The sequence below is a fragment of the Pollachius pollachius genome, assembly GCF_949987615.1.
Source record: "Pollachius pollachius genome assembly, chromosome: 13".
Taxonomy (NCBI): domain Eukaryota; kingdom Metazoa; phylum Chordata; class Actinopteri; order Gadiformes; family Gadidae; genus Pollachius; species Pollachius pollachius.
In genome coordinates this window covers 11,225,327-11,238,100 of record NC_136946.1, presented here as the reverse complement: position 1 = coordinate 11,238,100, position 12,774 = coordinate 11,225,327, and the positions used below count along the sequence as shown (strand labels likewise).

The 12,774-nt window shown below is 50.0% G+C and overlaps 1 protein-coding gene across 14 annotated transcripts in view; it reads right to left on the bottom strand.

Moving 5' to 3' along the window:
* macf1a (microtubule actin crosslinking factor 1a) overlaps positions 1-12,774 on the bottom strand; it is a 164,970-nt gene that overhangs the window by 52,803 nt on the left and 99,393 nt on the right. For all 14 annotated transcript variants that reach the window (XM_079748815.1, XM_079748828.1, XM_079748823.1 and 11 more), the window contains 13 exons: positions 12,313-12,469; positions 11,930-12,041; positions 11,625-11,687; positions 11,163-11,401; positions 10,670-10,799; positions 10,154-10,353; positions 9,526-9,753; positions 8,676-8,952; positions 6,485-7,083; positions 5,988-6,176; positions 5,428-5,634; positions 4,291-4,608; positions 3,667-3,849 (listed from right to left, as the gene is read on the bottom strand). In XM_079748815.1, the coding sequence (XP_079604941.1) occupies positions 3,667-3,849; positions 4,291-4,608; positions 5,428-5,634; positions 5,988-6,176; positions 6,485-7,083; positions 8,676-8,952; positions 9,526-9,753; positions 10,154-10,353; positions 10,670-10,799; positions 11,163-11,401; positions 11,625-11,687; positions 11,930-12,041; positions 12,313-12,469 (2,902 nt within the window). The remainder of the gene's footprint in view (positions 1-3,666; positions 3,850-4,290; positions 4,609-5,427; positions 5,635-5,987; positions 6,177-6,484; positions 7,084-8,675; positions 8,953-9,525; positions 9,754-10,153; positions 10,354-10,669; positions 10,800-11,162; positions 11,402-11,624; positions 11,688-11,929; positions 12,042-12,312; positions 12,470-12,774) is intronic.

Genomic DNA, 12,774 nt, shown 5'->3' with positions numbered 1-12,774 from the left:
AACAGGAATCTCAGCTGTCCAAGCATGCCCCCCCCCCCCCTCCTGCAAACACACACACACACACACACACACGCACAACCAACTAATGAAGAAGTTCAAATAAAGCACACATACTATATTCCACTTCTTCACAACAAAACATGTAAAAGTGGTTAAAATGTACTACACTAGACACCACACCCAGGTTATGTCTTGTTAAGCGGAAAAATAATATTTACCAGAAAATCAGATACAAATAAAAAGAAAGGTTTTAACCCCTTCGTTCGTTCACTCATTCCTCCATCCATTCGTGTGCAAGGGGATTATGGCAATCAGAACTGCAGGCGGAGGCCACATGAATACATGTTCCCCAAAAGGCTTTAGCAAAACAAAGACATCCAATTTGCTACTAAAAAGGCAATCAGAATGGAGAGGTCCTCCAGAGTCCCTTCCACACAGACATAGAGAAGAACTTGTTCCTAGTTCACTTCCCTAACACGGTGACTTTGCCCCCCCCCCCCCCCCTCCCTCTGTCGCACTGAACCTGGGCTATGAGATCACTGTTGGGAAGTTTCAACAATAAGACCTGACCTGAAAACATAACCTCTCTCTTTAATGGAGCCATTACGGCCCTGTGACACACACACACACACACACACACTCACACACCGATGTCATCCCCCCATCCCTCTGTGAACGGAGGAATGACATCATCGCTTTGGACTGGAAATGGGGTCTGGTGGGGGAGGGGAGGTCTGGGCTGGGAGGGGGGTGTATGGGGTTCTAGGGAGGGGGGAGGAAGGGGTCTGGGGCCAGACAGACATGTTTAGGTTCAAACTGAACCGAGCTGGATCAGTTACAGAAAGAGAGCGAGAGGGAGGGAGGGAGGGGGGGGGGGGGGGGGTGATACTTTCGAGTATATGCATCTCTTTGTCCTTAAGAGTCAACCCTTCCTCTTCTTCACTATATATCTATATCTAAACAGTGCAGAGATGCATATACATATCCTCTTCTCCACTTCTTGCCCACTATGAATAAAGTCTCCGAGCTCAAATTAAAGTACACAGACAGACAGGCAGACAAACAGACTATTTCTGCCACCATTTATATTTGTGTTCACATTTCATTCTCTTTTTAGCGTGCGTGTGTTTATATTTGCAGGAACCTCCTTTCTCAACGGCCGGTAGTCCATTGAAATAAAACATTATGCATGCAGACAGCGTGTAGACATATCTGTTTATAGAGGCAGATGTAAAACAAGTGCAATTCTCGCTTTCTTTGTCCGTGTCCAACTCAGGAAGAATTACATCGCATATCTTCTAACTTCATTCTCTCCGTCTCTGTCTGTCTGTCTGTCTCTCTCTCTCTCTCTCTTTCTCTCTCTCTCTCACCCACCTCCTACTCTCTATCTGGGTCTCTTTATCTTCCCTGCCGTGACAGAAGGGGTACATGAGTGGGAGTGCAGGAGGCTGGGAGACAAAGACAGACAGAGAGCGAGAAAGGGGAGAGAGAGTGAGACAGAGCGAGAGAGAGAGAGCTGGAGTTGCCATTTAGATCAATAACCGTCCTCACACATTCCAAACGGCAAAATAAGAAAAAAGACAAATAACACACTAATCAGAGACACGTGTGTCGGACACAAGGCAAAGGTAGGAAGGCTTAGCAGAAAGCCAGAAAGAAAAAGAGAAAGAGGAAATTAAAATAGATGTTCTTTCAACCTCCCACATGTCCTGATGGCGGCAACACTCAGGAGACGTGCAGTGCACTCCAACTAAATATTTAAAAAGCACTAAAACAATTTGGACCAGGCCTCTCATCCAAAACGCCCATCACACGGTCACAAAGACACGGCTGACCCCAAAGTCCCCGTGTTAAGGGGGACTTTGCAAAGTTCAACAGGCTTTTGCAGTCCTGGATAGCTGCGTGCCTGCATAGCTGCGTGCCTGCACAGCATTCACCACTGGACAGGATATGACATCAGGGCCAGGAAGTGCTCTCTTTGCAGTTAACCGTCAAGAGAGAGTGGGCTTGGGTAACCTGCTCTGTTGGCAGACCTCAGACATACGGTGAAGTCATGGGCACAGACGCAGCACCCATGAAAAGGGAAACACATAGAGACAGAGGTCCCTGCTGGGTCCCCAGCCATCATACGCTGACTCCAGCCCAACAGTAAAAGCTATTTACAACGGACCATGATGACGCGTTCAGCGCATCTGGACGTTGCGTCAATGCAGTGAAGACATTTAGTATTAATAGCATGTTTACAATCTCTTGCACTTTCTCAGCCATCGACATGTATTGCGCATTGAGCATCGAGCAACGTACGTTTTCATAGTAATCGTGTTTCCACCTGGGAAAAGTGTCTTGCTGGTGTTCAGTCGTTCATAAGTCTATTTCTAAAGAGTCTATAGGTGATCATCAACCCTTATGGAAGTCAAGAAAGTGTCAATGCTGACCACAGCAGGACATAGGATACATCACATACAACATATCACCATCCCAAGATCAAAATTAGACAACTGCTTTGTCTTTGAGTGTTTTTTTCTGTTCCGTCTTCCTATCATACACACATATTAATTTGACTCAGTAAAAGGGAAGGCCTTTAACAAAACAACTGACTGGGAAAGAGAAACAGTAATCACACATTATCTTCATTTAACTTTTGGACCAAATACCATTTGGGTCTCTTTGAATCAAAAAAAAATAAAAAAACTAGACTGTAAATCTCACATCTGTGCCCTCACACAAAACATGTATCCAAGGCATTTGAATGCGATGTGTTTCTATTATTCGGCATAATCAGCCCGATCCCTTTCAAGATACATCTGTGTTGATCACTCACTCATACCGCTGCCAACTGTGCCCAGTTTGGTTGCTATGACAACAGTCTGGTCGTGGTAATCGCGGAGGCAGTGAGGCATCTCTGCCGGGTTCCAGGCGGGCTTGTGTGTACTTCAACCAACACACTTCCGCCGTGACAAAAGGGGCGCATCATACTTTTATGTTGCAAATTATGAAAGTGTGCAATAACCCTGATCCTGGAAGACACACACACTCATGCACGCACATTTGCACACGCACACACTCGAAGGCTCTAGTGTGTGAATGTTTAACGGGAGGGAGACTGAGAGAGAGACAGAGTGAGTGATCGAGAGAGACAGAGTGAGTGATCGAGAGAGAGTGAGTGAGTGAGTGAGAGAGACAGAGTGATTGAGTGAGTGAGTGATCGAGAGAGACAGAGTGAGTGATCGAGAGAGACAGAGAGAGTGATTGAGTGAGTGAGAGAGACAGAGAGAGTGAGTGAGAGAGAGAGACATAGAGAGTGAGTGAATGAGTGAGTGAGTGAGTGAGTGAGTGAGTGAGAGAGACAGAGTGAGTGAGTGAGTGAGTCAGAGTGAGTGAGTCAGAGAGAGAGAGAGAGAGAGAGAGTGTGAGAGTGTGAGTGTGAGTGTGAGTGTGTGTGTGTGTGTGTGTGTGTGTGTGTGTGTGTGTGTGTGAGAAAAGCTCTCCAGGATTAAGCTAAGGGACGACGAGCGTGCGGCTCCCGGAACCACCTCACCTTCCCCTGAGAGGTGAGCAATGCTGAGAAAGCACCACAGCATCACCTTCACTCTCACTCCCGCCTATGCACACACATACACACAAACACTTCTATGATGACCCACACAACAGAGACTCAGCTCCTACCTTGAACTCCTGCAGCTGCTGTTTGATGATCTCCACCTCCGTGCCGACCAATCCCTGGGAGGTCAGGCCTTCCTCGGCCCTTCCCAGCATGCCTTGCAGCTCGGCCACCAGCCCGTAGAACTCCCGCACCTTCTCCGCGGCGTCTTCGATCTGGCCCAAGCGGACCTGGCCTCGCTCGTTCAGCTGCAGGGGGAGAGAGAGAGGAGGGAGAGAGGTCAGCTTCGATGAAGGAAATAGAACAGTGATCGTGTGTGTGTGAGTTTTACTACATGCAAATTCTTCTCTTCCACTTCCTGTCTCTCTCCCCTCTCTATGTCTACCTCTCTCCCTTAACTCCGCTACTGCCTCTCTTCACCCTCTCTTCCCATCATCTCACCCACTCCCACCATCCTTGTCGTCCTCTCTCCTTCCTACCTAATCTCCCCAATCCATATTCTTGCCCTCCCTCCCACCCCCCCCATCTCTTTTGTCTCCCCCTTTCGCTCTTCACCCCTTCCTCTCCTTTTCTCTCTCCCCTGTTTTCCCCCTCCCCTTCTCTTCTCTCACCCCCACCTGCTGTCTCTCTTCATCCCCCATCCCCCCCCCTTCTCCTCTCTCTCTCTCCCCCCCCCCCCCCCCCCTCACCTTGCCCGCCTGCCTGCTGAGGGCCTCCGTCTCGCGGCGCAGCGCCAGCAGGTCGGGGGAGGAGCCCTCCCGCCGCAGCATGGCGGTGCACTCCGTCCCGTGGCCGTCCAGCTGGCGGCGCAGGTCCCCCACGCGCGCCAGGAGGCCGCGCAGCGCCTCGGCCTGGGAGGCCAGCGAGTCGCTGTCGCGCCCCACGGGGCTCAGAGAGTCCAGCTCGTCGTCCAGGTCGGCCAGGCGGGAGAAGACGTCGCGCACGTGCGTCTGCACCTCGCCCACGCCCTGCAGCCGCGACTCCAGCGCTGCCGAGCACTGCTCCACCTGGGATGGGGGGGGAGACACAATAGAGTTACTACTACTCAATGTAAGTGGAAGACAAGGGGTTTATGCATGTAATATCGAGGTGGAACTTAAAATCATTACAATTATAATCATACAATAACAAATAATCTAGAAAGAACTTTGATAAGCCATATGTGGTCGCTGTTCACTAGGCAAATAAAATATAAAAAGTTGTTCACCTTGCATTTCTGATATGCATTGCTACTCTGCACTCTGTCCAGTTATCTGTGCTAAACTAGGTTGTGCAGTAGCAGCAACAGACCAACTTATTAAAGTGAAACAAACAGATATTTGACACGATACATAAGAGCACGATAGTCCTGGCGGACGGTTTGGGTCGGAATGACCTTGTATGGGGAAGTTTGGGGACGAGAAAGGAGAAATATGGTTATAGTAGTTATGGTTATAGTACCTTGTGTTCCAGTACATGTGGTTTACATTTCAAACGATGACTAAAAGAGCCACGACGTCCACAATGCCCATATAAGACTAGCTGTAACTCAAATAGCGCTAGTATCCTGACAGCCCAGGACTCTCTGCACTTTCTCAACCGCCTGGACACTGGTCCACGCAGACTAATACACAGCCTTGACCTAAATTCACTTGGACCTGAAGAGCTGTTCTCATTGGTCTTTTTCTACTCAAGACTAATAATCTAGGATCTCACTCATTACTTTTTCCCCTGTGCCTTCCTGGGAAAAAACTGTATAATAGGCACTGTTCCAATGATAGAGAATTACATGCGTTTTTTTTTTTTACATCTGTACAATTTATAAAGAAGACCCCATCCCTTCTCACTTTCTCTGTAACGTCTTCATACTCCTTCTCAGTGTCGGTGGCTTGCTGCTGCAGCCTCTCTGCTCCCTCTCTGCCGCCCCCTGGTGTCTGGGGGGCGTCCTGCACCAGACCCTGCGCCAGGTCTCTGAGGTAGACCACCTGGGGCTGCAGGGACCGGAGGGCCTCCTGCTGGCTCCGCAGACGCTCCAGGCTCTTTGCGCTGCACGCCTGTGGACCGCAGAGGGAAAGGGTTTAAAAGACAATGATTTAGAAGAGAAAACAATTACAATCTGTCGGTGGTAGGATGGACTATTTGTGGTAGGGATGCTTTACTCTGAGCCAAAAGGTTCTGGTATCAGTCCCCAAAGTCTACAGTCTTACTATAGACATCATTTGACAAGAGGCCTAAACCCTACCTGCCTGTTAAGGATATGCATCACTTTGGATAAACGGATCCGTTAGAACGACTACATGGTAAAAAGTATTGGAATATATACTCTGCATTATTGTCTGATGTACATTTCTAAATCGTCAAGTGCATTCTTTGTCTGAATACTAATAATCTGATCCGTTCACATTACCTGTGGCCCCAGAGCTTCCTGGACTTCTATCTGGTGTTTGGCCGCATCCAGCCTCCGCTCCACACTCTGCCTCCCCTCCTGGAACTCCTTGAGGCGGCCGGCCAGCTCCTCCAGCTGGGAGGTGTGGTCGTGGACCCGCTCCCCCAGCCCGTCCACCCTGAGGTTCAGCTGGGCCTTCTCATCGCGCACCTGCCGTCCACGGGAGGGGAAAGGTTAGCATGGCTGGGGTTTTGTTTTGGCCATTATAAAACACAACGAAGGGAGTCCAGCATGTCTTAAAGAAAATGTGAATGTTGAACCTGTTGTCACTGGAGACAAGCGTCATTTAAACTAGGGTGGCCTCGATTTGTTTTTGACTTTTGGGTATGTAACATATATATATATAGATAAAAAGCAAACATAGATCATAATGCACAGCTTTGGCTGAATCTGTTAGCAAACCACATCGTTCATTCTTTTAGTAAAAGAAGACACCCCTTCAATAACGAGCGACGTACCTCTTCCTCTCCGACCCGGCACTGCTCCAGCAACTGGTCCGCCGCGGTGTTGAGGGCGTCCACCAGGGGGCGCCTCCTGTCCAGGTCCATGGAGAGCGTCCGGGCCCTCTGCAGGGCCTCGTCCAGGGCGGCGGGGTCCAGCGACGGCCGTATCCCCGCGTCCTTCCCCTCGCACTCCTCCAGCCAGGGCACCAGCTCCGCCCGGTGCTGCTGGTACGTCTCCGCCTTGGCCAGGGTGGACTTGAGGCGGTTCTGCCGGTCGGTGACCCTCTGGTTCTGCCCGTCCCAGTCTTGGCGCAGGCCGGACAGGCGCGACTGCAGGGCCGAGCGCTCGTCCCCTCCGGCGGGGAGCGCGGCGAGCAGCGAGGCGCCCTCAGCCTGGAGGAGCTCGTAGGAGCCGCGCTGGGCGGCGATGCCCCGCTGGAGGTCCTCGGCGTGGGCCAGCAGGGAGCGCAGAGCGCCCGGCTGGCAGGGCAGGGAGTCGGCCGAGGAGTCCCTGGTGTCAGCCTGGTTGTCCAGCCAGCAGCGCAGCTCGTCAAACATCTGCTGGAACTGCTGGGTGGAGGATAGGGCGGCCTGCAGCTGGGACAGACCGTCGGCTGCAGAGAGGGAGAGACCCCACAGAGGGAGAGACAGAGAGAGAGACAGACAGAGAGAGAGACAGAGTCCCGAAGAGAGGGACAGAAAGAGAGACAGAGCCAAGGAGAGAGACAGAGAGAGAGACAGAGCCCCAAAGAGAGAGACAGAAAGAGAGACAGAGCAAAGGAGAGAGAGACACAGAGAGAGACAGAGCCCAGGAGAGAGAAAGAGAGAGAGCCCAGGAGAGAGAAAGAGAGAGAGCCCAGGAGAGAGAGAGAGAGAGAGAGAGAGAGAGAGAAAGAGCCCAGGAGAGACAGAAAGAGAACTCAGGAAAGAGAGACAGAGAGAGACCAGGAGAGAGACAGAGCCAAGGAGGGACAGACAAAGAGAGAGAGAGAGAGCCCAGGAGAGAGACAGAGACAGAGAGAATAAGACAGAGAGAGAGAAACAATGAAGCAGGAGGAGAAAGACAGATGGATGGGGAGAGAGAGAAGGAGAGCGACAGCCCAAGAGAGAGATAAACAGAGAGAGATTGAGAGAGTGTAAGTGAGAGTTTGTTAGGAGTTTTTTGATTTTGTCCAAACAATTTGTATGACAGATTTTGAAAAATAATTAAGTGGGATTTGGAGATGCTCGGGAAATACATCTGTTAGTATATCCAACTGGTCTATTTACTTTGCGCTGTAATAAAAACAATCGACTGTCAAAACTATAGAAGAAGTAGGATATTTTAATAACATTTGGAGAGATAATACGTTTAACAAAACAACGGTTGCATCTGTTTGCTCTCAAACATGATTACATCTGCCAAACAAAGGAATTGGATTTTAATCATTTATCAGGGAGCTGTGGGTGTGTTCAACTGCATTTCTCTAGCCGGATATTGAAATCATATGACAGCAGCATGAGGTTTTAGCCTGGGGCAGCAGGGTGTTGAATCATATCCAGTTCCACTCTGTTTGCTATCAAAAACTAACTTTCATCTCAGCGTCAGGAACTTAAAACGAGAAAAAGATAAAAAATATCAAAGATTCCCTTTCTTCTTTCGTCGTGTGCTCTCTGTACTTTTGGATTCGGTTTGACCTGAATATTGGTAGTGCAGTCGACCAGTGCTGGTTATCCCCAGGAAGATAAGTGGCTTGCTGCTCTACGGGTTGAAATTGGTCAAAGAGTGAGAATGTTTTGTTTTGGTCGTTTTCCATGTTCTTAGTTCTTTTTTGTAAATTGCTGTATTTCATTTGATTCCTTCTCTATTTTTCCTGTATCTCACCGAAGTATCCTGTATAAAAAAAAAATAATCATGGATGTCATTTACGCTCAACTATTTTGCATCTATCATGCTGGAAACTATAACTTTAAGATTCAGGTTTGAACCGAAAGGTGGTAACAATCTTGAACAAGCAAAAAACAAACGGATCATAAAGCAAATCACCCGTCATATGACAACCTTTCTACTACCCCTGTGCTTTATTGCATTGTTGTGGTTGTTGTGCCGTCAGTCTGTATTTATGTTCATCAAATAAATGGAACTTGACAACCAGACAAGAGAGACCTTCACCAACACCACCACCACCACCACCACCACCCCCACCACCCCCAAATCTCCACTTACCGGCGCGCTCCTCCAGGCTCCGCAGCGGCGCTCCGACGGCCTCCAGCCGCTTGCTGAGCTCCTCCCTCAGGTAGGGCTCGTCCACGATGGCACTCAGCTCCTGGCACAGCCTCTCCGCCTCGCCTAGCTCGGCGCGGCGCCGCTCCAGCTCCGAGCGCACCTCGCCCGTCTCCTGCAGCCGGCTCCTCAGGGCCTCGGGCTGGGCGCTGAGCGAGGCCTGGCCGTCGAGCCGCTCGCCCAGGTCGCTCACGCTGGCCGCGAGCTCCTTCAGCAGGGCCTGGGGTGGGGTGGGACGGGGGGAAGGGGTGCTTGGTGAAGACGTGTTTGACTGACTTTGGATCTCAGCTTGTTTAAAGCAGCGGTGGGATGATCCTGCAGGATAGGCCAGGGCGGATGGAACCCAAAGGGGCCAGGTTCGATCCCCAACGTCCCAAAGCATTAAACCCCACCTACTTAACTTAGAATAAATGATAATAAATGCTTTGGATGTCGCTATGGACAAAAGCGTCTGCTATATTACTAAATAGTAGTTGTTTAGTAATATTGTGGTTTATTAGTCATTTGTAGACATTACAGATACATATAATGAACGAGTGGGTAAGTGGAAGGCTTCTTGCTCAAGGCTGCATAGAGGTGGACGGCGGAAATCGGGATTCGATCCCAGAAGCTGTTAGCGCCGAGTTAAAATCACTTACCACTCCTAGTGTCTGCTTATGACCAAATAGGTATAACAATGTCAAACTAAACACCAGAAGTACTAATGCCACGTTTTGTAACGGCACACAGTATTAGAAAAGAAACACCACTGTCGCAGGGGGCAACCGTTTAGCAGGCCATGGGCGCTGCTTACCTGGTAGCGTTCGCTGGTGCCCTGGGCCCGGTCGATGCGGCCCGACCTCAGGTCCAGGCGGGACGTCAGGTCCCCCCACTGCTGCGAGATGGAGCCCAGCTCGGCCCGAACCTCCTGCAGGTCCTTGGGGTCCTGGGGGGCGTCTCCAGACTGGGAGAGGATGCCCTCCGCAGACTGGGTCAGTTCGTCGTACTGGGGCCGGCGGGTATCAAACTCGCGCAGCATGAACTGAGGGCGAGAGAGAGAGAGGGATTGGTTTGGTTAAAGGTTTGGAGAACCATAGAGAGAAACCCTCAAACTACAGGAAGGAGAGATCCCTCTTCCCTTGGATTTGGAGTTGTTTTTTTCATAACAAATGACCCGGGAGGCCTTTGACTGTGACTTTGAGAAAGGGCTCAACGGAAAAAATTGACTTGGCTAAGAGAGTCTCTGCGTCTCTCTGTGTGTCTGTCAATGTCCAGAGTCAAGCGTGCCATGTGCACACATCCAAATATTCATAAATGTGTGTTTGTCTTACCCTAAGCGTACAAACCAAAACGCTATATATCTCTAAAAGGGTCTGTGGTGAGCTACCTGTATCCTAGTGGGGAGCTGCCTGCATTTCTGTAGTGTGTCTGGCGCCCCCTACCTGTACTTGTTGTTTCTGCGTGTTGAGCATGTTGGGGTCGATGCTCAGCGGTCCGAGCACGCTCATCATCAGCTCCTTCTCCCGCAGCCACGGCCCCAGCTGACTGGCCGCTGTGGCAAAACTGCCCAGCCTATCAGCACAGGTCTCCAGCTCCGTCTGCCTCTGTGCTGCGGTCTCATTGGCCTTCTGCCAGCGGGAGTCTGAGCGGGGAAAGGGAAACAATGCACTTTGCGATGAGATCATTTTGCATTCAACTACCAACAATAAAATCTCTGTCCAGCTGCTGATAAGAACTTGATCGTTCTCAGCCTCACCAAGTACATTAAATTGCTGTGTTTTCCCATTAGCAGCCTCTAGTGGAAGGAGGTGTAGCTATAGTTACGGCTATATCATTTGAATGAATAGCAGCAGTAGAAGTTACAGGTTAAACATTGGCAAAATGTATTTTTAAATAGAACTGGCGTCGGTGTCTCCTCATCAATGCGGGGAGCCACAGGATTCAGTTGCTCCACTGACCCAGCTCCTGCAGCTGCTGCCTCCAGGAGGCTGCCTCAGGGGAGTCGGGGTTGTCGGCGATCAGCTTCCTCAGCGAGGCCTTCAGCTCCTCCACCTTCCCCGAGTGCTCCGTCAGCTCCCTGAGGAGCGCCTGGAGGAGCAGGGGAGGAGCAGGTTAACAAACAGGGCAGACAGACGTACAGTAGTGGGACTGCTTCTAGGGGGATTTAAGGGGCGAAGGCAAAAGAAAAAGAAAAATGAGTGAATGAAAAATGACATAACTTTGTAGCTGTGTATGTCTGTTTTGCCGCCCTATTATTGATTTATTATTATTGAATAAGAATAATAATAAGTACTATTATCATATAACACATACTCTAAAAGTGCATGTTTATGTTCATATCATGTCAGAATTTATTAATGTGAAGAACAGTGATTAATATCCACATTCTCCCCTCAAAGGAAAAAAACAAACATCCCCCCTATTCGATACGTGAAGGAGCCCGTTGATCACCTTGTTCTCCTGAGCCTTGGCGCGTACCACCTCGGGTTTGGAGGGGGAGGCGTTGTGGCCCTGCTCCAGGCTGTGCTCGCGGTCCCTCAGCCAGCTGCTGAGCTCCTGGGCCCCCTGGCTGGCCTGCTGCCGGAGCTCCAGGGCGGCCTGCTGCCGGCCGTGGCGCTCCTTCAACTCAGAGCCCAGCAACTCGTAGCAGCCGTTCACCTCCGCCACCGCCACCTGCAGCTCCGTCAGGTCTGGGGGGGTGGAGGCGCAGACACAACAACATGATTAACAGACAACAGGAGGACGGGACTAGGTGTTGTCTGTAGAAGTGTAGGAGAGTGAGTGAGTGAGTGTAGGAGAAAAGGAGAGGGATAAAGGTGGCTATACAAGAAGTGAAAAAAAGACTGAGTGATTGAGTGCATGAGAGAATGAGAGAGCGGTGAAGATAGAGATATAGCAGGAGTGAGAGCTCACCTTTGCAGGTATGGATGCCGTTAACACTGCCTGGGTTGGCTGAACCGTTGATCTGAGGAGCACCTGAGAGACACACAAGTTAATCAGAACAGTAAGACTGACATAAGCCTACTGGCTGTAGGCTTATGTCCAATTTTATTGTCGACTTTTACCTTCTTAACAACAATTTAGAAAATGTGATGGTACACTATCCTATGCTGAATACTCCTGGTTAATATGTTTGCGTTAACTTTAAGTAAACCTTTTATGTGTATGGCCGTTTCTGTATGGATTGTGTATGGGAGTGCTCAGTGTCTGGTGTTTACCGGTCTTGGTCTGTGGTGCGGTGATGCCGATGATGGTGGACTCCAGCTCAGAGCCGGTCTTGTTCAGCTCCTGGACCCGGGCCGCCTGGGACTCCCAGTCGTCACACAAGTCCTGCACACACCACAGTTCCACTAGGGTTAGTTCACACTCACTTTGAACCCTTTCAAATACATTCTGTACTCAATCCCATTGGATATAGGGCTTTTTTATTAACTCTTCAGCTCCATCGTTTTTACTATGCTTAAGTAGAATTGAATTTGATCTTCTAGGAAGCACTGGCATAATGACAGATGCAGCGATATAGTTTACCCAACAGTGCTTATTCCCCAGCCACCACCACAGTCACACACACACACACACACACACACACACACACACACACCTGGAGTTGTTCGACTCTGCGCTGCATGCCCTCGGTGTCCAGGCTGGGCTCCTTAGCAGGCAGCTGATCCTGAGATGCCTGGAGCCACCTGAGGAGGGAGCCAGAGAGCCCACGGAACTGAGCCAGCCGCTGCTCACAGCCCTGGATGGCTGAAAACCTGGGAGAGGGAGGAGGGAGGGAGGGAGGGAGGAGGGAGAGAGAAATAATAACAAGAAAGAATGCGTTTGATTAAATTTGGACCAGCATGATTCATGCATGCATCCAGGGACAGACACCTGGTAGCCTGATGCAGCCCTGTCTGAACAGCATCCGGCTATCATTAATACACCCCATCCTGACCATAATGTCCTCCTCAGTGTACTTCATGTTTCTAAGAAGCACTACAGGTCACCTTTTGAAACAAAAGTGTGATTTACAGCACCCAGACATTACTGTACATTACTTTAGCTTGACTAGTTCCTA